The 24,492-nt window shown below is 34.7% G+C and overlaps 3 protein-coding genes and 1 long non-coding RNA gene across 9 annotated transcripts; 3 read left to right on the top strand and 1 right to left on the bottom strand.

Moving 5' to 3' along the window:
• The first annotated feature begins 1,719 nt into the window (after positions 1-1,719).
• Positions 1,720-8,028, top strand: LOC109173727 (E3 ubiquitin protein ligase DRIP2-like). 4 transcript variants are annotated; one of them, XM_019323020.1, is made up of 9 exons: positions 1,721-1,905; positions 1,999-2,272; positions 2,937-3,036; positions 4,057-4,384; positions 4,497-4,939; positions 5,060-5,110; positions 7,355-7,427; positions 7,545-7,742; positions 7,834-8,028. In XM_019323020.1, the coding sequence occupies exons 2-8, from the start codon at positions 2,158-2,160 to the stop codon at positions 7,713-7,715; spliced, it is 1,281 nt and encodes a 426-aa protein (XP_019178565.1). In that variant the 5' UTR covers positions 1,721-1,905; positions 1,999-2,157; the 3' UTR covers positions 7,716-7,742; positions 7,834-8,028. The 4 variants fall into 4 exon arrangements, with proteins under 4 accessions (XP_019178566.1, XP_019178565.1, XP_019178564.1 ...); XM_019323019.1 differs by having other exon boundaries at positions 7,545-7,747; positions 7,839-8,028; XM_019323021.1 differs by having other exon boundaries at positions 1,720-1,905; positions 4,057-4,375; positions 7,545-8,028.
• A 1,525-nt stretch (positions 8,029-9,553) lies between these two features.
• LOC109173458 (signal recognition particle 9 kDa protein-like) lies at positions 9,554-12,229 on the top strand. The gene is made up of 4 exons (XM_019322690.1): positions 9,554-9,813; positions 9,896-9,964; positions 11,619-11,712; positions 11,818-12,229. The coding sequence occupies exons 1-4, from the start codon at positions 9,742-9,744 to the stop codon at positions 11,892-11,894; spliced, it is 312 nt and encodes a 103-aa protein (XP_019178235.1). The 5' UTR covers positions 9,554-9,741; the 3' UTR covers positions 11,895-12,229.
• On the bottom strand, positions 10,759-16,376 carry LOC109173459. The gene is made up of 3 exons (XR_002052915.1): positions 16,365-16,376; positions 11,059-11,154; positions 10,759-10,918 (listed from the first exon to the last, which is right to left on the bottom strand). It is a non-coding gene; the product is annotated as an uncharacterized LOC109173459 (long non-coding RNA).
• Positions 16,377-22,002: 5,626 nt separating this feature from the next.
• Positions 22,003-24,492, top strand: LOC109173833 (probable WRKY transcription factor 21). 3 transcript variants are annotated; one of them, XM_019323149.1, is made up of 4 exons: positions 22,003-22,285; positions 22,607-23,425; positions 23,521-23,646; positions 24,053-24,492. In XM_019323149.1, exons 2-4 carry the CDS (start codon positions 22,656-22,658, stop codon positions 24,195-24,197), a joined length of 1,041 nt encoding a protein of 346 aa, XP_019178694.1. In that variant the 5' UTR covers positions 22,003-22,285; positions 22,607-22,655; the 3' UTR covers positions 24,198-24,492. The 3 variants fall into 3 exon arrangements, with proteins under 3 accessions (XP_019178694.1, XP_019178696.1, XP_019178695.1); XM_019323151.1 differs by lacking the exon at positions 24,053-24,492 and adding an exon at positions 23,882-23,974 and having other exon boundaries at positions 23,521-23,677; XM_019323150.1 differs by having other exon boundaries at positions 22,049-23,425.

Here is a 24,492-nt window from a genome sequence, read left to right as displayed (position 1 = left end):
GCCATTTCAGTTGTCATGACAAAAGGGTTTTGGGAATCTGGGAGCCAAGGATCACCCCTTACTTTCACCGTACTACCGTCTCCTATCCTCCAACGTGTACTGGACCATACGAAGGATGGATTTGATCCTTTCCCGCATCAAGAAAAGAACACTTTGAGAAGTAACGAGCCTTAAACACTTGTGTCACTAGAGCTTCTGGGTCACTTAAAAATGTCCACCCTTGTTTCCCTAACATGGCTAGATTCATATCTCTCACTCGCCTAAACCCCATACCCCCCCTGAGTTGCTAACTGGAGTGACTATTGATTTTGAAGACTTGAAGTTGTAATCTTGTAATTTGTAAAAGTGTTGGAGTTGAACAATGGACAATATAATTTTGAAAAATGTAATTTTGTATGTTTCTAAATTTATATTTTAGCTTTTGTATAAAGTTTTAAGTTGTAACATGTAATTTGTATTCTATAACTTGTAATATTTTGATCACTAAATTGTTAGTCTGTAAGGTTTAACTAGTTTAGTTTGAAGTTGTTAATTTTTATTTGAGTAAATACCCAAAATAGTCCCTCGACTATAGCTAAATTCACAAATTGGTCCTCAACTTTCAATTTCAACCAATTAAGTTATTAACTTTGTAATTTTAACACAATTAGGTCCTCTGTCTATTTGACCGTTTGTTGACTGTGATTTTTGAGGATATATATGTCATTTCATGGTCCATCATCGATTTTTTAAGGTTCCGATTGCATTTCCAGACCGCACTGTTACATTCGAATCCACTGCCGAAAGCAATCTACCAAATCCGGTCGCCTTTCTTCATCCTCCCTTTAGATTCAATGTAGTTGAGTTCGTACCAGAGCGAAGAAGATGACGTGTTTCCGAACCGGTGCAACGTCATCCTGGAGGCCTCCACGTGCTCCGACGAGAGCTGAAGGTTCTTCTGGAGATCGTCGATCACGATCAACAAATGGTCAAATATATGGAGGACCAAATCGTGTCAAAATTGTAAAGTTAAGGACTTAATTAGTTGAAATTGAAAGTTAAGGACCAATTTGTGAATTTAGCTATAGTCGAGGGACCATTTTGGGTATTTACGTAATGCCTTGGTTTTTGGCAGACTTGTGGGACCTACTGCGAGGACCTACTGCAACAAATCTTTTTGACAGTCTTGGACTTTTGGTCGTGTGAAGGGTGACCCAGCGCTCAGCCGGGCGCGTGCAGTGTGCGTTTTTGACGCTTCACTTTTTGTTTTCCTTCCTTTTTCTCTCCCCTCCCATCTTTTCTATCTTAAATCACACTTACAAAAACTTTTCAAAAACTACAACAGTTGGAGATGCTCTTAGTTTACCAGTTGGCATTTGTTGGATAGTGGTGAATGCACATTAAAGACGGACCAATTATTTGTCAAGCATAGTTTGAACTGTCACGAGTAAATTATAAGTACACTAATAGTACAATCACGAACAAATTATACATCATGAAACTTAACTATTTTAATTGTATTTTGACAAAATTCTCTATTGAATAATAGAATATTTTCATGAATTATATACTATTGAGACTTGAGAGTATATAAGAGTAATTTCACCTAAAATTTTGTTATCGGCTCTGTTTTATTTTGGGGTTTTCAAATTTTCTTCTAGTTACTAAAAAAAGAAAAAGGAAAAGAAAAATAAATACTCCTACTAAAGTCTAAAGATGCGAAAATACATATAAAAGGCGAATAATTCTATTTGGGTTCATGGCATTGTGAGTGAAGCCGCTGTGGATTTCGTCTCCCAAGTCCTAATCCAACGCATACTCACAGATCATCGGCCACCCACCGCCGGACCCAAATCCGTCGCCGGCTCAGCTTCCGTTTTTCCCAAATCAAATCCGCCGGAGCCGCTTTAGCTCGCCGATTCCCAGGTTTCTCGTCTGTTCAAACTCGAATCTCTCCCTCCCGGGCGTTCCATTGCATTAATTCACAATCGCGAGTTCTGTGTTTTGGTTTTAATGCAGATTCGAGACGGGGAATGGACGTAAATTTCACGTTTCATGTGTCGTTGCTAACATGCACCGCCTAATCACGTTGAGGTTTCGGAGGTTCTGAATCGGGGCTTTGTTTTTGGAAGACGACGAACGAGAACGGAGAACAGGTAGTCAGTCAGACAGAGAGAGATGTCGAATCAAGTTGTGAAAGTGAGGAGAGAAACGATTGCGGCATGCATGACATGTCCTCTTTGCAATAAGCTCTTCAGAGATGCTACTACCATTTCGGAATGCCTTCATACATGTAAGTCTCTTCCTATCTCTCTGTTCGTTTGTACTTCGAATTTCATTGATTCCGTGATTTGTTATGGTGTGCTCGAATTTCGAATTGACTGATTACGATCCGAGTTTGCTCTATTTTGCATTGTCTTGCCCGGTTTATGCTTGGATTTGCTTTCTAGAAATCTAGATACTCGGTATCTGGTAGCTGGTCTTTGCTACTCTTTGTTTGCGTATATGCTTTTAGATGTGGAACTCTAGCATCAGGTCACAAACTTATAGTTTGACTTCGCTAGCTATATGCCTAGAGTTTCCTGTTTCATCAATCTAATTAATGCTATACTCTTAAATAATTATATTTGAAAGATGCTTAGCTGTGAAATTTACAATTAAAGCTTATTAACACGCATGTTTTTACTCTGCAACTTGTTTTGATGACGATACATGCCAAAGTGCCAAACTCATAAGGCTTTTTGTTTGAATACGTTAATTAGTTCTACATTTCTACCCCAGTGGAAATCACATTTACTCTCACTCTCACTTCAGTGTTGGTTTTCCATATGATTTAAAATACTAGTTCAAGTTAATTGCTTTAGCTTGTCATTTTGTTGAAGTAAATTTGTAATTTTTATCTTTGTTAACATTAAATACTTGGGTTCAAATCATCTGTTGTTTGGAACTTCACCCAGTTTGCAGGAGATGCATTTATAAGAAGCTCTCAGACGAGGAGATGGAGTGTTGCCCAATATGTAACATTGATTTAGGCTGTGTCCCACTTGAGAAACTGAGGTCAGATATGCTCTATAACTCCTGCCCACCTCTCCCTTTTCCAGTTTTCAGTTTGACATAAAAATTCTTGTTCATGTACTCGATGGAAGTTCTGAGATTTTTCAATTTCTCATTGACAGAGCCATATTAAAATTAATTTAACAAAAGTTACCTAATCTTTGCAAATTGTTTCAAAGAAAATGCTGATATAGTTCTCACTTGCTCACTTCATCTGGGGGCTTCATGTACTTGCTTGCTTTCACCCCAATGAAAGAGAAGTCTTAGAAGAAATTCCTCCATTTTCTAATACTTGGGAATCCTTAGATAGTGTCAGCTCATGCCCTCCTATTTGGTTACTGTGAATAAATAATTTACAAATTCTTCTTTAATAAGAAATTGCTTATATGTACAATCTAAGCCTGGATGGAAAGAGCAGTGATTGTTACACTTGCTCATTATTTACATAAATATATACAACAATCATATATGGCCTTTCTTGTCAAGACTTTAACCCCTCCCAGTGCTAAACATAAAACATCTATCTAGGCATTGTGCTACTTGCTCACGAAAATGATGGATATGTAGACTGTAGTCATACTGATGGTCTGAGGTTTCATGTGTTGATATTATAATGTGTGTATGAAAACTGATCTCTGATTTTAGTCACAAAGACCCACAGGTTTTCCACCCCAACCTGTGATGGCAAAAGTAACTATTCCATTGTGCAAGGGCATGCACATATTTTTAGGAGCTTTATATACATACATACATATATATATATATATATATATATATATATATATATATATATATATATTATGTACTTGATCAACATTGATACTTTGTAGACTAAAGAAACTGAAACCTGAACATCCCAAGCTATGGTTATGCATAACACTACCATTTATCTGACTTTGTGTTCTTTGGAATGGATTTGCTAGCATGAATTATGGCTTGCATACTCTTTTTTATTGGCAACAAACTCACATTGATGGAATATCACATTGTGCTGAAGTGTATAGCTGAATGTATTGGTTCCAGGGCAGATCATAATGTGCAAGATGTAAGGGCAAAGATTTTCCCATATAAGAGGCGAAAAGTGATGGCACCTGAAGTTGTGCCTTCAGTTATGTTACCAGTGAAGAGAAAGGAGCGATCACTTTCTTCATTAGTGGTAAATACCCCCAGAGTGTCAACACAATCTGGAATGACTGGAAGAAGATCAAAATCTGTCGCTAGAAAATCATTACGTGGTTCCAGTTTTTCTATTGAGAAACCTATGAAGAAAGAGGAAGCTGATATTGAAGATCAACCTGAAAGCTCTAACTCACCTGAGACCCTGAACAAATTTACCCAGAATGTAAGACAGGTAGAGGAATGCAAACTAGATGCTACTGCATGTGCCTTTGTATTGAGCTTTCTTATGGTTTTCTCTTATCATTGCCAACATCATCTTTATGTCTGAATAATTCCTCATGCAGAACACTTCCAATGCTGAGCCATCAAGCCTTGCATCTCTTAAAGAAACAGATAATGGCATTGAACAGTGGGATGGGAAAGTTGATTTATGGAAACCTTTAAATTGTTTGGTGGAAGCTGCAAACCGGAGCAAGTCTTCAAGGTTTACGTCACAAGGTTCTGCTGCAAAACCTGAACCTCCACATGCCTCTGACAATGATGGACATGTCCGAAAATCTAAGGTCAAAGAGCAGGGACAGAAATTTAAAGTTCAATATGAAAAGAGTAACGATGATCCTAACCCTCCTGAATCAGAAAAGCCTAAAAAGTTACGAAGGGTTCGAAAGAAGGAACCAACTTTTGGGAATTTGAGTATTTCACCACAAGCTGTGCTTGATGCTGTTAGCACTAAATGTGAAAGAAGGATCGGTCCGATTTGGTTCTCATTAGTGGCCTCTGAAGATCAGTGAGAATCTGCTTAGCTCTTTATATCTTGGAATTATTTATTTAATTGGATGGAACAAAGTATATTCAATTAACTATTTTTTCCCACTCTTATAATGCATAACTCTTCATATTGGTTTAGGAATGGAGATGAACCGTTGCCCCAGATTTCTGCTAGTTACTTGAGAATCAAGTGAGTTCCTTTCAACTCTGTCATTTCATACTATTGTTACTGTCTATATTAAGGGCGTGTTTGGTTTGCACGTGGGAATGGGAATCAAATACTTGGTAATGGTATAGGTTTTGGTGAAAGTATTTTGCATGTTTGGTAGTAGGGTGAAATTGGAATGATTACCAATATTGATGTTTGGTTATGTATGACCCTATAATGGGAACAAAGGTTTTAAAAATGCAAAAACAAAAAAATCAAGCCAATTGATCATAATATAATGACATCCAAAGCACCAATAATTCAATATGAACAAAAAAAATCAAAACAAAAATCTAAAAGCACAAATCCAAACTTAAAAATCATATTACCAATAAGATGGAATGATACCTTTTTAAATTAGGGAATGTGGGTTTTTAATTGAAGGGGTAATCAAATTCCATAGTTGTGTTTTAAAAAGTTGTCAACCAAACACTAACCATGATTTTGATTCCCATTCCTAGTGTGTAAACCCATGAACCAAACACACCCTAAGTTTTGCTTGAACAGGAAAAATAAATACTTCATTCATCCCTTTGTATACACTTGATTTTGAGGTTTAAATGTAAATTTTTAAAAGTGCTTTTTCAGTTCCATTTATTTTATTTTTAGCAAGGTTGCAAAACACATTAGGCGCCCCCTAGGTGCCGAGGGGGCGCCTAGGCGCCGATTTTTTAATTTTATTTAAAAAAAAAATTTAAACTAAAAATTTTAAAATTTAATAGTAAAACACAGTGTTGCAAAAATCGCGCCTAGGCGTAGACGGTCAGCCTCCTAGGCGGTCCCCAGGCGCCTAGCGATTTTTTTCAACATTGGTAAAACATAAGGTTCCTCTAGTTTTTTCTTACAAATTATTTACGTAAGTGGTTGTAAAATCATTTTGAATATTGTTGAAACCATCCAAATACATAAAAAATTAAAATTAAGAGCAAAAGAAGCATTTTTTTTTTTGGAGAAATTAGAGGGCCAAACTGACTTTGGCTGTTTGCGGTGTATAGATCTCAAAAAAATACGCGATTTGAAAAAAAAATTTGTTCAAAACGGACAACCGAGTCAAAAGTTATGCCTTGCCAAAGTTTCTACCACTTTTTAACACAAAAAAAAAATTGAAAATTGTTCGGCTAGTTCCGCCTAGCCGCCCGGCCGCGGAGGAGGCCGATTCCGGCCTAATCGTCCGCGGCCGGGCGGTGCCAATTTTTGCAACACTGATTTTTTTTTTAGTAACACATTCTAAAGGGCAAAAGATTTTCCAAAACACTAAAGAAGAGATCTTTGCATGTGCAAATTTTTGGCATTGCTTTCACAAAATTGCCACTCACCTATACGGAGTGGCTTTTGTTCTAAATTTGACTTAAATAATTGTCTTATGAAAAAGGCAGTAGGCATAATTTGGACTTCTCAAAGTTTAAGCATCTCATAAAGTAAATGTTTGTGCACTTAATTGTAATAACTATTTTCATGCTCTTATAAGTCATTCTATGCTATTCTGATCTGGATTATTTGTTTGTTTTTGAGTTCTGGCTTTACAATTCCTTTTTTGAATAATATTATTCTTTTAAGTTTGAATTGTTCAAGAAACCTGTATTCCCTCATATGAGTGAGATTTCACATATTTGTTGTCTGATAATGAGAATTAGGAAAAACTTAATATTCCTCGTTTCTCATCGATTACACTCTGATTTGTCTAAATCCTGAGGGAAGACATACTCAGTTAAGGCATTGATGACTGATGTTTGCATTTTTTATTTTTTATTTTTGTATTTGGGTAATTAAAGAAGAAAAAAGCTAGCTTAGCCCCTCAACGTGATCATGCCTACCCTATCCTTTTGCGAAGTCTTATATGGCTGCTTAAACTAAGTATTGGATGACTTTAAGGCAGATAGTACATTTGGGGCTTGATTAACTAGGTTCAAGTTTTAAGTCAGTAAGAGTATGGAGTGATATTTCTGGTGCAGCATCTTCTAGATTGCACACTCTGAAATAGAGATACTACAATACAGAGAAGATGGTCCTTGGACTGTGTCTGAAATTAAGTAATTTTAATAGGAATTAAGAAATATATGGAAATTGCAAAACTGGTGGTGACAGCCAGACGGGAGCTGACCTTTTAAATTTTTTGTTGTTGCTATTTTTATTCTGGGTGGTGTGGGTGGGAAGGGAGGGGAGTTTGTGGAGGTGGAATTTGGGGAATCCTCGAAATGGAACATAACGTAACTTGTTTGGTGGCAGGGATGGGAACATTCCAGTTTCATTCATTCAAAAGTACCTGATGAGGAAATTGGATCTTACAAGTGAAGATGAGGTAATGGCTACACTTGTTATAGCAACAATTCTCAAGAAGATCACCTGTCTTTATTCAGATAAACAGGTACAAGGATTACCGTTTTAAGTTCTATGCTTTTATTTGATTGTTGTACAGGTTGAAATCAGATGTATGGGGCAGCCGATAGCACCTACATTGCAGCTGAATAACTTGGTCGATTCTTGGCTTCAAATGACCTCCTCAGAAAGGGTACCAGTTGCAATTGGTTCATCCGCCAAGGATTTCGTGATGGTGTTGTATTATGGTCGTAAGGCTCCAGCTGCTTAGCCTCGTCTTTTCTTCAAGTTCAAAACAAGGTACCCTATAGAGTGTTTCTCATTGCCCTACAATAGGCGTCGGGACAGATTGGTTACCATCAACCAGCCACATGGCAGGGAACTCTGATATCTGAAGTTCTCATGTAATTCAGATTGGTTATACAAGTCAGTCCCCGCGTTTGTTTTTATACTGTGTTGTATTATGATTTTTCAGATGCTAGAGTAATAAACAGAGATTCTGGTTTATTTATTTATTTTTCCCTGAATTTTGAGTGTTATTGCCTATGATGTACGAGGGTTATCAATAAACATTTTTTCTGCTACTTCTTGAATCTGTCTTTTTTACATACTTTTTTTTTTTTTTTTAATAATCAGAATACTGCACTTTGTCCATAAATATAGGAGATTGAAAGGAGCAAATAAAGTTCACTTCTAACATGGTCGAAACATGTAAGAATGCAATGATTCTCAGCCCAAATTAAGAGAATTAAGCGTTATTTACTTAGCAAATTAGCGAGTTAAAAGTAAACGCAACCATCGAAGTAATGGCAAATTATACCTCGGTCACTAGTCAAATTCGTGACATATTCGTGACATAAAAATATAAAATCCTAGAGCATCCCCATTAAGGAGTTGTTCACGATTTTTAATAAAAAGATGTCAACTTGAAAGAGAGAGAATAACTCAGTTCCTTCTATTAATTTGAAAGTTTTTCAGAATAGTGGGACCCACAACACTCACAATACTTTAAAGCTAGTTTCTTGCTTCTATTAATTTGAAAGTTTTTCTGCTACTCCTTGAATCTCTCTTTTTTAGGTACTTTTTTTTTTTTAAATAAAAAAACCAGAATAGATTGCACTTTGTCCATAAATATAGGAGATTGAAAGGAGCAAATAAAGTTCACTTCTAAGTTAGAACATGGTTGAAAGTTGAAACATGAAAGAACGCAATGACTCTTAGCCCAAATTAAGAGAATTAAGTAACGATCAAAGTAATGGCAAATTATACATCGGTCACTAGTCAAATTCATGACATAAAATCTTAGAGCATCCCCATTAAAAGCATCTACATCATAGAAGAAATGGGGGAGAATTCACTACTTTTGAGGTCAAAATGCCATGGTGACAAAGAGAGAATCAAGAGAGAGATGGGGTGGGAGCATCTGCAAAGGTTGAGATATTACTCTGCCCCAAAAAAAGAATTAATGATGGAAGAGAGAGAACCAATAGAGAAATGACATGCTTATTATTTTTAGTGTTTTTATAAAATTAGTTTTGATTTTTTTCCCTCCCCTCCCACATTATTCTCTTTCCTACTCTTACATTCTCCCCATAATATCCCCAACTCATAAGGATGCTCTAAAGGGGTTATTCACCGTTTTTAATAAAAAGACGCTAACTTGGAAGAGAGAGAATAACTAAGTTCTTTCTTGTTAATTTGGAGGTAGAGAGATAATGAAGAGAGAGAATAACTCAGTTCTTTCTTGTTAATTTGGAGATTTTTCAGAATAGTGGGATCCACAACACTCATAACACTTTAAAGCTAGTCTCGTTCTCGTGCTTCTCGCGTGAAGCCTACAATTGTGCCTAGTGCACGCGTCTGGGCGCGTTGCTGATCGTTCAGCATTTGTTATATTTTTTGTCTTTTTCTTAATTATACTTACAAAAGTCTTCAACAATTATAATAAGAACCCCACTATCGAAGATGTCCTTACAAGAGTTTACGGGCTATTATATGATTGAGGACGTTTTTCGTTAAAAAAAAAATAAAATTAATGACACCTTTCAAAAAAAAATAAAGATTAATGACACTGACGTTAACCATGTCTAGTCAGCATGCAAGGGGAACCACTGGACCAACCACAATTGTCAGACATGTTTAAAATCGTAATAAAACCCTAGACAAAGGAAAGCCAAAAAAATCGAATACTTGTCGATCGGGACCGCGAAAGATAGTCGCCGGCGTCCGAGGATTCTCTGTTTCTTGTAATTACGCAGCGGGGGAAAGCAGTGGGTATCGGATTGGAGTTTACAGCAATGGTTTACATCATTTCTTGGGACGATTTCGTTGAAAAATCCACACAGCTCTTTCGCGCCAATCCTGATAATGTATATGCATATGCTATGTATTTTAAAATCTCCATTGTTTTCTTTACTGGAAAATTCGTTCTGAATTTAAAATTTGGTGCAGACGCGGTATGTTATGAAATACAGGCATTCCGATGGTAAACTGGTTCTCAAAGTTACTGATAATAAAGAGGTAGGTATATTTCAATTCATAATTTGCAACATTTTAATTATTTATTTTTGTTTATAAACTGCATAAACATGAAATTGCAGACTCGTATTTAGACATGGCCTGTCCCTTGTATCTAAGTAGGATTTTGTCTGTTCTCCTGGTTATTATTGCATCAAATTTGGTATTTGAATGCCTGATTGGTTTTTGGGACAGCAAATTATGATGTTGGCAACACAGTTTCAGTTTTTCATAGTGTGCTCACTCAGTTGTTTTGATGCATACCAGAGATCTTAAGAATGAGGCCATTTGTTTTCTTTATTGGTACTATCTATAATGATGTTTTTAATAATGTATTCATTGGCATGCTGTAATTTTGTGGCAACATATATGAGTTCTTCGAGTGCTTGTGGCAAGGTGCAATGCTTGTTGATAGCTTGTGATTGGGTTGGGGGAGCTGATTTTCTTGATTAAAAAATAAAAATTGTTCTTTTTGAAGAATTATTCGTACTTTTTGACAGTCTATCATTGAGGATTATGTTGGCCTTGCACTGTGTCTGCACTGCATATTTGTTGGTGTGGAAAAAAATCACCAAGTTGGCTGTACAGTTTAGGCATTGCCAAGTTGACCAAAACTTCAGTGCACTGACTGCACTCATTAAAAGCATTACTAGATATATCATGTCATCTACTTGAAGCCGAATGTGCTACTCCCTACAAACAAGGGACATGGTTTGGACAGAAATGAAGTGTTACCACTTGCCAACATTATGCTCTATGAACAGTTAATATGATTTTTATTTTTTATTTTTTTGGTTTTGTTTTGAGTACTACAATCTAACCTATTCATAGTATTTGCTCAACATGATAATGTCAACACCCTTGATTGGAATAAGACTCGAACCTGAGACCTTCCGTTTGGAATGGTAATAGTTATGCCATCAGACCACAAGGTACTTGGGAACAGTTAATATGAATCTGTAAGCTGAATTCAATGTGTTTAGTTGAACCTGGCACAAAGTAGGTCCTTGTAGAGGCAAGCAAGAATTCCCGTGAGGGAATTTAGTAAAAGCATATGTTTGCCAAGACATCAGATTAAGAGTCACCATGACCTTCACTGGAAGTGTTGATTAGGAGTGAGGTCTAACACAGAGCGATCTTGGTGGTTTTCTAAATTTGCTTGCCTTAGAACCATATTTGTCTTTTTTTTTTTTCTTCATTTAATATTAACAGCTTACTACCAACTCCATGTGTATGAAACAAACAGAGTGGGATATAGATATTTGGTTTACATATCCTCAAATGCATGATAAAAGTAGTCAAACCTTAACAATCTGATTGCAAGACTAAAGCTATGTGAAAAGATTGTAACAATCTAATGTTGGATAAAGCAATGGCAACAGTACTGGATGAACCTTGAAATTGGTATTTCTTTTTCTGATGAAGGTACACAAACAGTTTGCCCAATAATCTCTTTCCAGATACTACTTACACCATTTGCTTCCTGTTTTTCCAATTTCTTTTTTTTTTTTTCCTAAAGGAATTGAAGCCATGTGTGGTTCTTTTTCTGCGCCATTTTGATATCATAATATGTGCCTTTCAATTGCTATTTTTAGATGCTAAGTCATTCAGTCTTTCATGATTTCTTCTTTTTTATTTTTGAATTTTGTCATTATAGTGTATAAAGTTCAAGACAGACCAAGCTCAAGATGCCAAGAAAATGGAGAAGTTTAACAATATATTCTTCACCCTGATGTCTCGTGGAGCTGATGGTATAACTTTTTACTCTTTTTACGAGTTCTATGCTAATGAACGTGCATTAGTTCTCTCTACCATGATGATGATGATTTAGTGATTTACCTGTTTCCTCTTTGCAGCGGATATTTCAGAAGTTGGTGGAAAAGAGCAGATTGGGTCACTGCCAGCCAAGAAAGGGAGGGGGCGGAAACAATAAAGTCTCTCTCCAACAAGGACAAAACGCCTGAAAAGACGTTTGTAGTTTGGTTATGGTTGCATGCAGCGTTTGTCTTTTTGCTTTGCTAACTTCGATGTACATCTCGTTTACCTTCTTTGCGTACTAATCAATCAAAGGGCATGCCTGCATGATTGGAATTACTGTTGCTAAAAGGATGAATTTCAATTCTGTACTGTCAAAGCACCAAAGCAACATGCAAGTTAAAGCTGGTAGGTTGTGTTTCAAAAATTTTATCTTGGATTTGCACACTTCTGTTCATTTCTGCATAGTGCAATTCCATGAGTGACCACAATAATGGAGCAGTCTTTTTTTTTTTTTCTTTTTTTTCTTTTGAAATTTGAAAAGTCATATCCCCCTCTCAAATGAGCATTGTGAGGGTACTGCTTCTTATGAAAGCTGAAAAGTGGGATTCCTCATGCCTGCTAGTACTAGCAGTCACCCTTATTGTGCCTGCCTTGGGCAAATCAGGGTCTATCTTGCATTGTAGACCTTGATCCAAAAATAACCTTCATATTCTGTATTTATAGTTGACACATTTTGTACCTGCAGACTGCAATTGATAGTTTCTGTACTTGTAGCTATCATATTATGTGTCAGCAATTATCAAGTTAGATTCTGTATCTATAGTTGACACATTTTATAGATGTAGTTGATAGTTTCTGTACCTGTAGCTATCATATTATGTGTCAGCAATTATCAAGTTATTTATTTACATGTACAGAAATGGTTAACTGTAGCCTGTAGGTACATAATGTGTTAACTAAAAGTACATAATTTTTGTATTAGGATTCACCATTGTGAATCCTGGTCCATGATATAACAATTGCCTGCCTTGTCTGTCTTGGGTAAAGATCCTAAGACCCAATTGGTTTTCCCTTGTGATGTGATCTCTATATACTGAGTTTGAGAATCATATGGTATTCCTATTATGAATTTGGGAAAGATTTTCAGGCCAAGACTGCACTCCCTATGTTTGGTTTTGTGATTGAACTTTGGCATTGAAGTAGAATTTAAGTTAGTGAAGATTACAACTACGGTGGGCAAAACCTCCCAAGGGGGAACGTTTTCATGTTTTAAAAAACATTTTTTCCGAAAAACTAGTAGAAATTGTATAAAACTCTTCAGAGAACTTTTTTTGCGTTTCATAAGTGTTTTCATGCTACCTAATGTTATAATCTTTTGGGAAAGAGGGTTGTTAATGTGGGGTTTAAGAAGGTAGATAATTATTGGGGATTTGTTGAAATTTTGAATTAGTGTATTGATTGGTGTAACAGTGTATGCAAGTTTTATCTCCAACCAAACATGGAAAAAAGTGTAGGTTAGTTAAGAAATAATTTGAGAGAGAGATCAAACTACTTCACACAAAGTCACAAAACAGCATCTTATCATATGGAAATCCAAACCTTAAAGAACAAAAAGCAAAGTTTCAACCTAGAATCAAACTTAACTCATCAACTGGTGCCCTTTTTAATGGTAGCTTGACATTTAAAATGGCAAAACAAAATTCCCAGCATCATCATAGTCTTCTCCTTTTCCTTGTTTCTTCTCTTTTGTGTTTTTGCTTTCTCAAAAAGATGGGAGGAATCAAGATTTCATTGGAGTATGCTAAATAACTTTAACTAAGCTAGTCATAGATCGGAGGCAACATGATTTTTAAATCTCACTAAAAGTAAAAAGTTATGTCGTGAGTGCATAATTCACATATTTGTGAGTGTTTAGTCATTTTGATTTGAAAAGAATCAAAATAAAATAAAAAATTTACAAAAATCTGGGTCAGACAACTCCTGCATATGCAACTAGTAGACTCCTAAGAGCATCCCCAATAAGATTTTTTCATAGTTTTTGAAACAATAAAAAACTAGAGGTTTGATTTTTAATAAATTTGGAGTGTTTTTTTTTTTCTTTTGTTGATTTTTTCTCCGGCTATTTTTGATTTTTTGTGGGGTCTGCCAGATGAGAGAACAGGAAAAACAACGGATGGAATCTGCGCGTGGAGCGCAAGAAGCGCACCCAGCCTATTGGGCGTATATTTATGCTCTTTTTCAGTTTCTTTTTCTCTCTTTTTCTCCCTTTTTTGTTGCTCTCCTCTCTCTTTTCTAATTGGGATTTCAAAAATCGCGAAAAATCAAGAGCTATTGAGGTTACTCTAAGACCCTTTAGTGGATTGTCCAAAATGAGCAGACCAAAAAAATAAGGATCATGTAATGTAACCACTAGTTCGAACACTAAAATTAAATTTATCCAATATATACTCTCAAATTGTAATAAGATTTCTCTTATCCTCCAAAAAAAAATATCATAAGGAGCAATAATCTCCCCTTTTATGGGCACTGTATTCATTTGAGCAGCAATATTCTGTCTCTTGGGATCCCAAGGCACTAGGTTGCTTTTTTATGCTTTTTAGCCAAAAAACAATACAAAGGTAAAGTGTTTGAATCAATATGCCTCCAGCCTCATTAAAGTATGTGAAATTCCCTCTTTTCTTGCTCCCAATCATTAAACAAATGACTCTTCATATCATATTTCTACACTACTTAATTCACACTGCATTATCTATCTTAGCTACCCCAAATTAAAGCTGCCTTTAATGATTTCATAATTCACAACTTTTTAATTTGCTAACTTATAGATATATCTTTTGATTTGTGTGTATCAACAACAATAAAGGAAAATACGCAATCGAGTGTGAATGAAATAAATTTTACTTCTACGTAATAGTCTGATATGAAAATCACAAATGAAAGGTAAATAGCACTATGAAGACCCTATGCAATGAGCTCAACCAAGAGGGTATTGACAATAACATGTATGATATTTTGTTAACTTTTATATATATATATATATATATATATATCTTTTATTTTGTGTCAATTAGTTAATAATATCTGGTACATTATATATGATATTTTGGTAACTTATGATTATATTGTTTATTTTGTGTCAATTGACAATAATGCTAATATTACTGGGTACACTTACATATGATATACTTAATTGTATCAGTACTATTGATATTAGTGTTAATAGTATCAAATATAATAAAAAAAATATTATATATAATTGTATTAGATATTATTGGTACACTAAATTAATTAATTATATTTATATATAATTTTATTAAATGTGTAAAATATTATAGAAGATTTTTTTTTTTTTTTCACAATCTTGAAAGCACCACAAAGAAAAAGGGATGTCCATTTAATTTGTTCATTGTTAACACATGTCCACTAGATTCAACTATGCTATAATATATGAAGAATATGTTCTCTTAAAAAACAAAAGGAACAAAAAAAGGGGTTTGGACCAAGTCTAGTAGGAATGTGCCCACAGCAAAGGAACTTGAATGTGGCATATTATTATATGTTAAATGTAAATTTTTTTAAATTTAAGAAGTTGTACTGATGTTGCAAAGTATTCCGACTAGTTTTACTTAGACAAATTAAAGACACACTTTTCATTCTTATGTAACATCGATAATCCTACCGAAATAGAAACTAAAACTATTTACATTTCTAAAATATTTTCTCATTTTAAAAATAGATTATACTATCATATAATCAATTCACCACATTTTTTTCTATATTTGTACAATTCAAATTCATTTTCATGTTCTGATCTAAAGAAGCTTTAGTTTGAAGATCGATTCGGCACTCCTAAACTTTGAAGGATTGCTGCTAGAGACATATAATTTTTTGTTAGTTTAGTTTATTCATAAGTTTTCCCTGTCATTACAATTCAAAATAATAAATTTTTTTTTTTTTTAAAAAGAGGCACCGCCCTGTCATTTGAAGAGTGAGGCTTGATGACATCCGTATGTATTGCAAGAGTGCAATACAACTAGTTTATAAAAAAAAAAAACAAAAAAAACAAAATCTTGCGTGACAAAACCGCAACCCTTTATAAAAATGCGAATAACCTAACTTTCATCATTATTAGACCCTTTGCTCACTCAATAATATATAAACTAAAGTCTAACAATAACCCCAACATTTCAAACAAAAGTAAAACATTTTTGACTATATAACACAATGCCCGCAGTGGGCATTATTTAGCAAATTGGTTATATGACTAGTGGTCAATGATCTTATGACATATCATTGAATCCAGGCCATCCATCCTGAATAAGATTACTTAAATTAAAACTTCAAAATGATACTATTTGAGTCAAAGACTATGACATGCAGACATTGCCTTCTTCAATCTAAACGTATGTTACAAGGTGGTGAAAGCCAACATATTTTGAAACCCACCAAAAACTCCAGTTTTACTTTGACCTCTTCAAGATAGAAGAGTTTGGACTCATCATCCCATGCAACATGATAATGAGACATTGTATAGCCTTTTGGTGCACATATGACTATATGAGTTTCTACTCCGGACAAGAGACACTGGTATTTACAGGTGTCAATGAGTTAAACTATTCGGATTCGATTCGATAAATGTTTGAACTTGATTCGGTTACTATTAATATGAACTCGAGGTCGAATAATTCGAGTAATGAGTTGAGGCGAATTCAAACCTCTTAATACTAGTGTTGAAAAAGATGATAAGCGTCCGTTTGTTTTTTAATTTTTTTTAGGGGTTATTCGCCTTAAAAAAAAATCAAAGTTCAACCACACCTACCATTCTGCCTCGCATGAGGAGGCGAAACTCTCGCGCTCAACTGGACGCGTAAATTTTTATTTATTTATTATTTTTTCAGAGTTTAATTTTTTTTTTTCTTTTCATCCCTCTCATCTTCTCTTTCCTAATCACACCAAATACATTTAGCTACAAGCATATTATTCCCTCTTTGACATGACAATAAATAATTACTCCGTAATTGTTAAAAGATGTAGGGGTCGTTTACTTCGTTTATCTGTTTTTCCATTTCCAATTTTCCATTTTTCCATTTTTCCAGTTTTCTTTCTCCATTCTTCCGGTTTTCCATTTCTCCAATTTTTCAATTTTCATTCCCCATTCCTCTAATTCTTCATTTCTCTAATTTTATGATTATTATTAAATACAATCATTCCGTATAGCATTTTTACATTTCTACAACAAAGATGATAATAATAATAATAATAATAATAATAATAATAATAATAATAATAATAATAATATTATTATTATTATTATTATTATTATTATTATTATTATTATTATTATTATTATTATTATTATTATTATTATTATTATTATTATGTGTGCATAAGGATGAAGAAAGGGGAAAATTAAATAATAATAATAATAATAATAATAATAATGAAGCAAAGGCAGAGCATAACTGACGTGCAAAGCAACAATTTAAATTCAAACCCGCGACCTCTTGGACAGGTTACTGTTCACGCGCATTTTCTCCATCTCTCCATTTGGAGAAGTCCAAATTTTCTTTCTCCAAAAATATACATGAAATTGGAAAATGGAGATGGAGTAAGCATTTGGAAGAAGATATATGGTAAACAACTTCTCCAATTTTTATTTTTTCCACTTCTCAATTTCTCCATTTTTTGAAAAATTCTCCATTTTTCCAAGTTAGTAAACGACCTCGTAACTTTTTTCTTTTCATTAGAGCATCCCCAACAAGGGGATTTTACACAAGAATTAAGAAAAAAATGGGTATGTAGAGGAGAGAGGAGAGAGATGGGTGAGTGCCTCCTGCAAGAATGAGAATTTTGTCATAAATGTGGTTCCACCAAGAGAGATAATGAAATTTGTGACTAGAGTTTTTTCAATTTTATTTTTTATTTTTTTCTTTATTCTTTTTTCACACATTTTTCTCTCTCCTCTCCCTTATTTGGTACCTAAAAACTTTATGCTAAAAACTTATATATTGAGGATGCTCTTACGTTTAATGAATGATAAAATGGTGTAAGCACCATAGATTAACGATAAAATGGTCAAATTAATTACTCCGTATTCAATTAAATTAATAAAATTGCAATCCCCAATAACCCAAATATTAATATTAAATGTCCACCCAATGTAATCACAAGCATATCCCTCACTACCAAACAAGGGATTAGTCCAAACAACCCCTCATGCTTTTTATACATCCAATTTTCTTTTTGGATTAGTCAACATAAAGTCTAAAGTTTATGTTGTAACCCCAAAAATGACCGTGGTTAGAACATATTATTATATCAGAGTGTTATGAGTTTGATTTTTATCAATACTTTTTTTAATTGAGCCTATTACATAGACAGTACATAAAAGCGGGCTAGTTTATATTGTAAATCATGATTTTTTTTTCTCATATTGTACCGGTATTCAGTTATTCACATCTTACCGGAAAAGACTAATTCTTCATTCAAAACAGTCTACCCAACAAAATTAAATGTGTATCATCGTATTCAAATTAATCTAAGCAGAACTTGAAGCTGATCAAATTAAAAAATAAAAAGTATTTAAGAATATTATATCAACGATGTAAATGTTGTGTGATTTATAATGTATAATTGTATATATTTTGACTTATAGTCAGTGTTGCAAAAATCCCGCCAAGGCACCGATTAATCGGCCCCTAGGTGCTAGGCGCCCCTAGGCCGTGGCGATTTCCACTCTAGGCGCTCGCCTAGCGCCTAACTCGGCCGATTACGCCGAGTTAACTCGTCCATTTCTGTCTAGTTAGTCGAGTTAACCCGGCCAACTCGACCTTGCTAATTTTTTTCATTTATATATATATATATATATATATATATATATATATATATATATATATATATATATATATATATATATATATATATATATATATATATATATATATAAAATATGACATATATGCACCTACAGATGTGCACTGTTTTTCTTTTTTTTTTTTTTAGTTAGCCGCCTAGGCCGCTTAGGCTCCGCCTAGGTCGTCTAGGCGCTAGGCGCTACTCTACCGCCCGATTAGCGCTTATTGCAACCATGCTTATAGTATATTTTCTGTTTGAACCGTTATTCAATTAATAATGTTTTAAATTTGTCATGAATATTTTTTTTTATCATGTTTCAATTTTTCACCTCCACTCAACAATATTTTTAACTTTACACTTGAAGAATGCAAATCCTCATAACCCAAATTACCAAGCATGGCTAAAACATAAAAGGTAACTTTTTACCAAATAAAAAAGGCAAGAATTTAGCAAGAAATGTCTTGTCAAACTATGAAAAATGTTATCATACCATATATCACCATATCATGATTGTACTATGTATGGAAAATATTTGATTTACTCTTTCAAGATATTAGGGCATCTATAATGTGGTACAAATATTTTCATTCCGCATCATCACTTAATATCAATCTATTTTTAATATGTTGTTTTGCTATTGCACAAGAATATTTGTAAACTCGCTATTATTAACCATTTTTAATATTTTTTAGAGTTAATATCCAAAATAGTCCCTCAACTATGTCGTAATTATCAATTTGGTCATCGACTATCATTCTTACCCAATTAAGTCCTCAACTATACAATTTTTACCCAATTTAGTCCTTTGTCAATTTGACTGTTTGTTGACTGTCAAAAGTGGAAATAAAGTTGTAATTTTACAAGTTTTCTCCTTCCTCCTCATTTAGCAGCGCCAAACCATGTAGCAATAAGCTCCGGTTGGGTTCTAAACCTGTCAGTATCGAAGTAGTGGTTATGCATCGGATAGCCCATGAATTTGATTTCCAATGATTTTTTGACGATTGAAATATGATCGGAGTGTATTGCTGCATGGTTTGGCGCTGCTAAATGGAGAGGAAGGAGAAATCTTGTAAAATTATAATTTTATCCCGACTTTTGATAGTCAACAAACAGTCAAATTAATACAGAGGACTAGATTGGGTAAGAATTGTATAGTTGAGGACTAAATTGGGTAAGAATTGTATAGTTGAGGACTTAATTGAGTAAAAGTTACATAGTTGAGGACTTAATTAGGTAAGAATGGTAGTTGAGGACCAAATTGGTAATTATGGCATAGTCGATGGACCATTTTGGGTATTAACTCTATTTTTTATTTATTAATCATATTTTAAATTAAATAAATTATAATTATTTTACATTAATTTATAATTTAAATAAAATTATCTTTATTATATATTATTAAAACAAATAAAAGTAACGGTAAAGTAACAGATAGTAGGTTGACGTTATCTATCACTTTACCGTGTTTACTGGGCACATGCAGAAACAAATAAAAGAAACAATAAAAATAACCGACAGTAGGTGGACACTGTCAGTCACTTTACTGTGTTTAGCGAGAACATGTGTTATCTATCACTTTACCGTGTTTAACTGTTTACTGGGCACATGTAGAAACAAATAAAAGAAATAATAAAATAACGGATAGTAGGTGGATACTGTCAGTCACTTTACCGTGTTTAGCGAGCACATGCATATTGCATGTAGAAACAATAAAAATAACGAACAGTAGGTGGACTGTGGACACTGTCAGTCACTTTATCGCGTTTAATGAGCACATGCATTTTGCATATAGAAACAATAAAAATACGACTGACTCAGCTACTGACGCACAAAGAGTCAATGCCTCTATGGGGTTTGAACCAATCACAGTTATGTCACTTGACTACAAGGTGTTTTGCAACTAATAACTTTTATGATAAAATATATGAAAGAGAGTACTTCTAATCATTCAATTGTGATAGCATCATTAGGGCTTTTAATCAAATAGCATATATATACTACATCATTAAAAATTAAAAAATTTGTGTGTGTGAATAATGAATGATTGAATTTACACCATAATCACAATCAACAGATTAAAAATATAATTTTCTCTAAAATATATACTATAATTTTTTATTTTTTATTTTTGTTTTGGAGTGACGATGAAAATCTACAGTCACTATATAAACTAGACAGAAGAAATAAATTACACTAAAAAAAATTGTGCCACGAGTAGGACTGAGATGATTTTAACAAGAATCAAACTTATGATGATCCATATATTGTTGTAAAGTACTATAAAAATAATATATTTTTGTTTGCCCAATACATTATTATAAAAGGAAAACCACAATGAAATGGATTGTGCAACATGGTTTCATATAATTAAAGATGAGAGTCAAAACAGTAAAGAAGTGAAGTTCACAAATCATGGAGCCAAAGATGCTCTGATAAGGGACAGGACAAGACAACCTACATTGGATTTCGCAAAAAGCAGGGTCTTTATTTGGGTAAAAATTTCATTAATCTTTGATTAATCCCACTAATCAAGAACCAATTAAAAGAAAAAACATTAATTACATCAAACAACAAAAAATAAATAAAAATACATACATAAAAAGAAGAAAGGAATACCAAAGTCCAAAATGGGTCCCACCTTTTGAAATCTGCGACAGAGACGGCAGTTTCCCTTCTCAGTTTCTTTTCTTTTCTTCTCTCTCCGTTACCCAAAGTCTTATTTTCCAACCAAGCAATAATTAAATAAAACAAAAAGGGTGAAAAATACTCATAAATTTTATACAACAAGTTAGTTATATCCTCACATTTTTAATGTTATAATTAAACACATCAACATTTATTTTAAATTAATATATATTGAAGTCTAAAATTGATGAATGACTAAGATTCTGATGATGTTTTGACTATTTCAAAAAAAAAAAATTAGTAGTCGATCGTCTTCTTTGCAACCAGCTGGCCCGGGGAGAAGTTGATTATAGGAGACAATCAACTGGTCTCCAGTTTCAGTGACTTCGTTAGTCGTCGATTTCTCACCGAAAGTAGTCGGAACATCGTATGAGCATCACCTGAACTCTAGTGACATGTTATCACATGTTACTAACTGATTTTTGAGCTTCGATGCACTAAATTGATATGTTGATGTAGTTAATTATAAATTTTAAAAGTTCAAAGTGTATTTGACTACCCCTTAAATAAATAATAACATTGCTGGCTAATTCAATTAATTCCACCGTTACCCTAAAAGTTTGAGAGTCACGAGAAGCCTTGACCGACTCACGATTTACTTTTTCAAGTGGCTATTGAACAATGATTCTGACAATTTATGATTAGTCTGGCATAAGCTGTAATAGTTAATATATAAATAAATAAATTATAAATAATTGATAAATAAATAAACAAATATTTTTTGTTTGTTTGTTTTTCTCTCTGTGAGAATTGGAGTACTAGTAGTTCACCAGTGTGGTCTCTCTCTCTACTTGGTATCCTATCTCTCTCTAGAAAAAAAGACAACAATGGTGGAAGAATAATATATAACGATAGAAAATAATAAACATATTAAAAAGATTGCAGCTTTGTATTCTTTCGGGTGTGTGAATGCTGCTCCAGTGAAGCAAAGTCTTCTCTTTCACACCTTCCTTCTCTCCCATCACAAGTTTTTATGGAGGTTGAAGAATCTAGGGTTTCACGGCACACCCAGAGTTCCAACCAAAGGTCTTCTCTTCGCCCGTTATCTTCTCTTTAGCCATTGATTCTTCTCTGGGTTCTTCGTTTTTTAAAAAGCTTTTTTCCTTGTTTTCTGCATACCCTTCTGAATCTGAACTTTAACCTGCTGTGCTGTTTCAAAGGTGCTCTTTTTTCTTTTTTCTTTTTTGTTTGTTTGGCTGAGTTGAATCTTGAATTTGTGTGGAGAAAAGAAGAGGGGATTGTTTTGTTGAGAATGGGTTTTGGTTTCTCTTGCCTGTTACTGTTTTGTTGATGTTTTCATGGATGGATTTGTGGAGCTGACAATGTTTTTTGTGCTGACTGTCTTAGATTTTAGGAATTAGGGCTTTTTGTGAGTTGTTTGTAATTTGGGGTGGAGATGGAGGAGATTGAAGAAGCTAACAGGGCAGCTGTGGAGAGTTGCCATAGGGTTATTAGTCTGTTGTCTCAGCCTCATGATCAAAACCAGTATGCCAAATTAGCCATAGAAACTGGGGAGGCTGTTCATAAGTTCAAGAAGGTTGTTTCTAAGCTCAATTCCACTTTGGGCCATGCAAGGGTGAGAAAGGTCAAGAAAATCCATACCCCCTCTCTCCCTCCAAGCATTCTTTTGGAGAACCCAATGTTCAGAGGGGATGATGATCACCCCAAAGCCTTGCAGCTTCTCCCTGCCATTTCTCTTGAGCCCTCAAACCAGGAAAAGGGTTCTGGTGTTAAGAGTGGTCTTGCATTGGGGAACCCCCCTTCGTTCGAGTTAAACTTACATGGCAAAACCCCGGTTTCGCTATCCCATCAAACTCCGATCCCAAGCTATCACTTCCTTCAACAACAACAGCATCAGCAGAGGTATCAGCAGCAGTTGAAACAGCAGCAGGCGGAGATGATTTATCGTCGTAGCAATAGTGGCATTAGTCTCAATTTCGATAGCTCCACTTGCACCCCTACCATGTCCTCCACTCGCTCGTTCATCTCCTCTCTGAGTATTGATGGGAGCGTTGCAAATATGGACGGGAATGCCTTCCATTTAATCGGTGCCTCTCGTTCCGCTGATCTGAGCTCGTATCAGCACAAGAAAAGGTGTTCTGGACGGGGAGAGGATGGAAGCACGAAATGTGGAAGCAGCAGTAGATGCCACTGCTCCAAGAAGAGGTCTGGGCTCGTTTTTAGCCTGTATATACGGTGTTTCTTCCGTTCTTTGTTTTCCTATTTCAGATTACTCAAAACTTGAATTACTTTTGGGACAGGAAACATCGGGTGAAAAGGTCAATTAAAGTTCCCGCTATCAGTAACAAGCTAGCTGATATCCCTCAAGACGAATATTCTTGGAGAAAGTACGGGCAGAAGCCAATCAAGGGTTCTCCTCACCCAAGGTATTGCTATATATGTGTGTGTATATATATATATATATATGCATCTGAAGTTCTTAACCATGATATATAATTAGAAACAGGCCAGCTGTCTCACCCAAAAGAGGTGCCTACAATCCAGGGGATTAGTCACTGTATCCGATAGTGAAAACCCTGGGTATACCCAAAAAACGATATATAATTAGAAAGTAGTGACTTTTTACTTATTAAAAAATGAATTCGGGATGCAAGTTTGATTGTTCGATTACTTGATTGCATCCTTAGTTGCAAGTTGAAGAGTGAAGAGCATCGATGTTCATGCTCTGCCTTGGATTGATTTTATAACTTGTCACTCGAGAAAAGCATTAATGGGCTTTGTACTTGCAGCATATTAAATCCACGGGGGCTAATATTTATTGTGTTCGTGCAGGGGATACTATAAATGTAGTAGCATGAGAGGCTGCCCTGCGAGGAAGCACGTGGAGAGATGCTTGGAAGACCCGTCAATGTTAATTGTCACTTATGAGGGAGACCATAACCATCCTAGGGTGCCATCGCAGTCGGCAAACACATAAATGCGCTAGTGGGGGGGAGTCTCGGGCAAGATATGACAAGAGGTTTATGGTCTTTGTTTCTTAACGGCTTCAATTGTCTTGTACATATTTTGCTAGTTTAGGCTTTGAGGTAGGGAGGGAGGGAGCCGAAGATATATGGTTCAAAGGGATAGGCCTACGCCTTTCTTCGAGATGTTTGAAAGGTAAAATGTGAATTCTATGGTTTAGGGTTAGAGAGCTCAGTGTTAAAAATTTGGGTTTTTGGTTGTAAGAATGTTTGTTCTCATGATGATGAAAATATGACTTTGGTTTTATA

The sequence above is a fragment of the Ipomoea nil genome, unplaced genomic scaffold (assembly GCF_001879475.1).
Source record: "Ipomoea nil cultivar Tokyo-kokei standard unplaced genomic scaffold, Asagao_1.1 scaffold0482, whole genome shotgun sequence".
NCBI lineage: Eukaryota > Viridiplantae > Streptophyta > Magnoliopsida > Solanales > Convolvulaceae > Ipomoea > Ipomoea nil.
This window is presented reverse-complemented; position numbering and strand designations above follow the sequence as displayed.

Excerpts from the sequence above, each read along its gene's own strand:
- LOC109173727 (XM_019323020.1), top strand. The coding sequence starts at position 2,158 with ATGTCGAATCAAGTTGTGAAAGTGAGGAGAGAAACGATTGCGGCATGC. Across the intron at positions 2,273-2,936 it reads TTCGGAATGCCTTCATACAT|TTTGCAGGAGATGCATTTAT; the intron begins GTAAGTCTCTTC and ends AACTTCACCCAG. Across the intron at positions 4,385-4,496 it reads TTACCCAGAATGTAAGACAG|AACACTTCCAATGCTGAGCC; the intron begins GTAGAGGAATGC and ends TTCCTCATGCAG.
- LOC109173458 (XM_019322690.1), top strand. The coding sequence starts at position 9,742 with ATGGTTTACATCATTTCTTGGGACGATTTCGTTGAAAAATCCACACAG. Across the intron at positions 9,965-11,618 it reads AAGTTACTGATAATAAAGAG|TGTATAAAGTTCAAGACAGA; the intron begins GTAGGTATATTT and ends TTGTCATTATAG. Across the intron at positions 11,713-11,817 it reads GATGTCTCGTGGAGCTGATG|CGGATATTTCAGAAGTTGGT; the intron begins GTATAACTTTTT and ends TCCTCTTTGCAG.
- LOC109173833 (XM_019323149.1), top strand. The coding sequence starts at position 22,656 with ATGGAGGAGATTGAAGAAGCTAACAGGGCAGCTGTGGAGAGTTGCCAT. Across the intron at positions 23,426-23,520 it reads TGCCACTGCTCCAAGAAGAG|GAAACATCGGGTGAAAAGGT; the intron begins GTCTGGGCTCGT and ends CTTTTGGGACAG. Across the intron at positions 23,647-24,052 it reads AAGGGTTCTCCTCACCCAAG|GGGATACTATAAATGTAGTA; the intron begins GTATTGCTATAT and ends GTGTTCGTGCAG.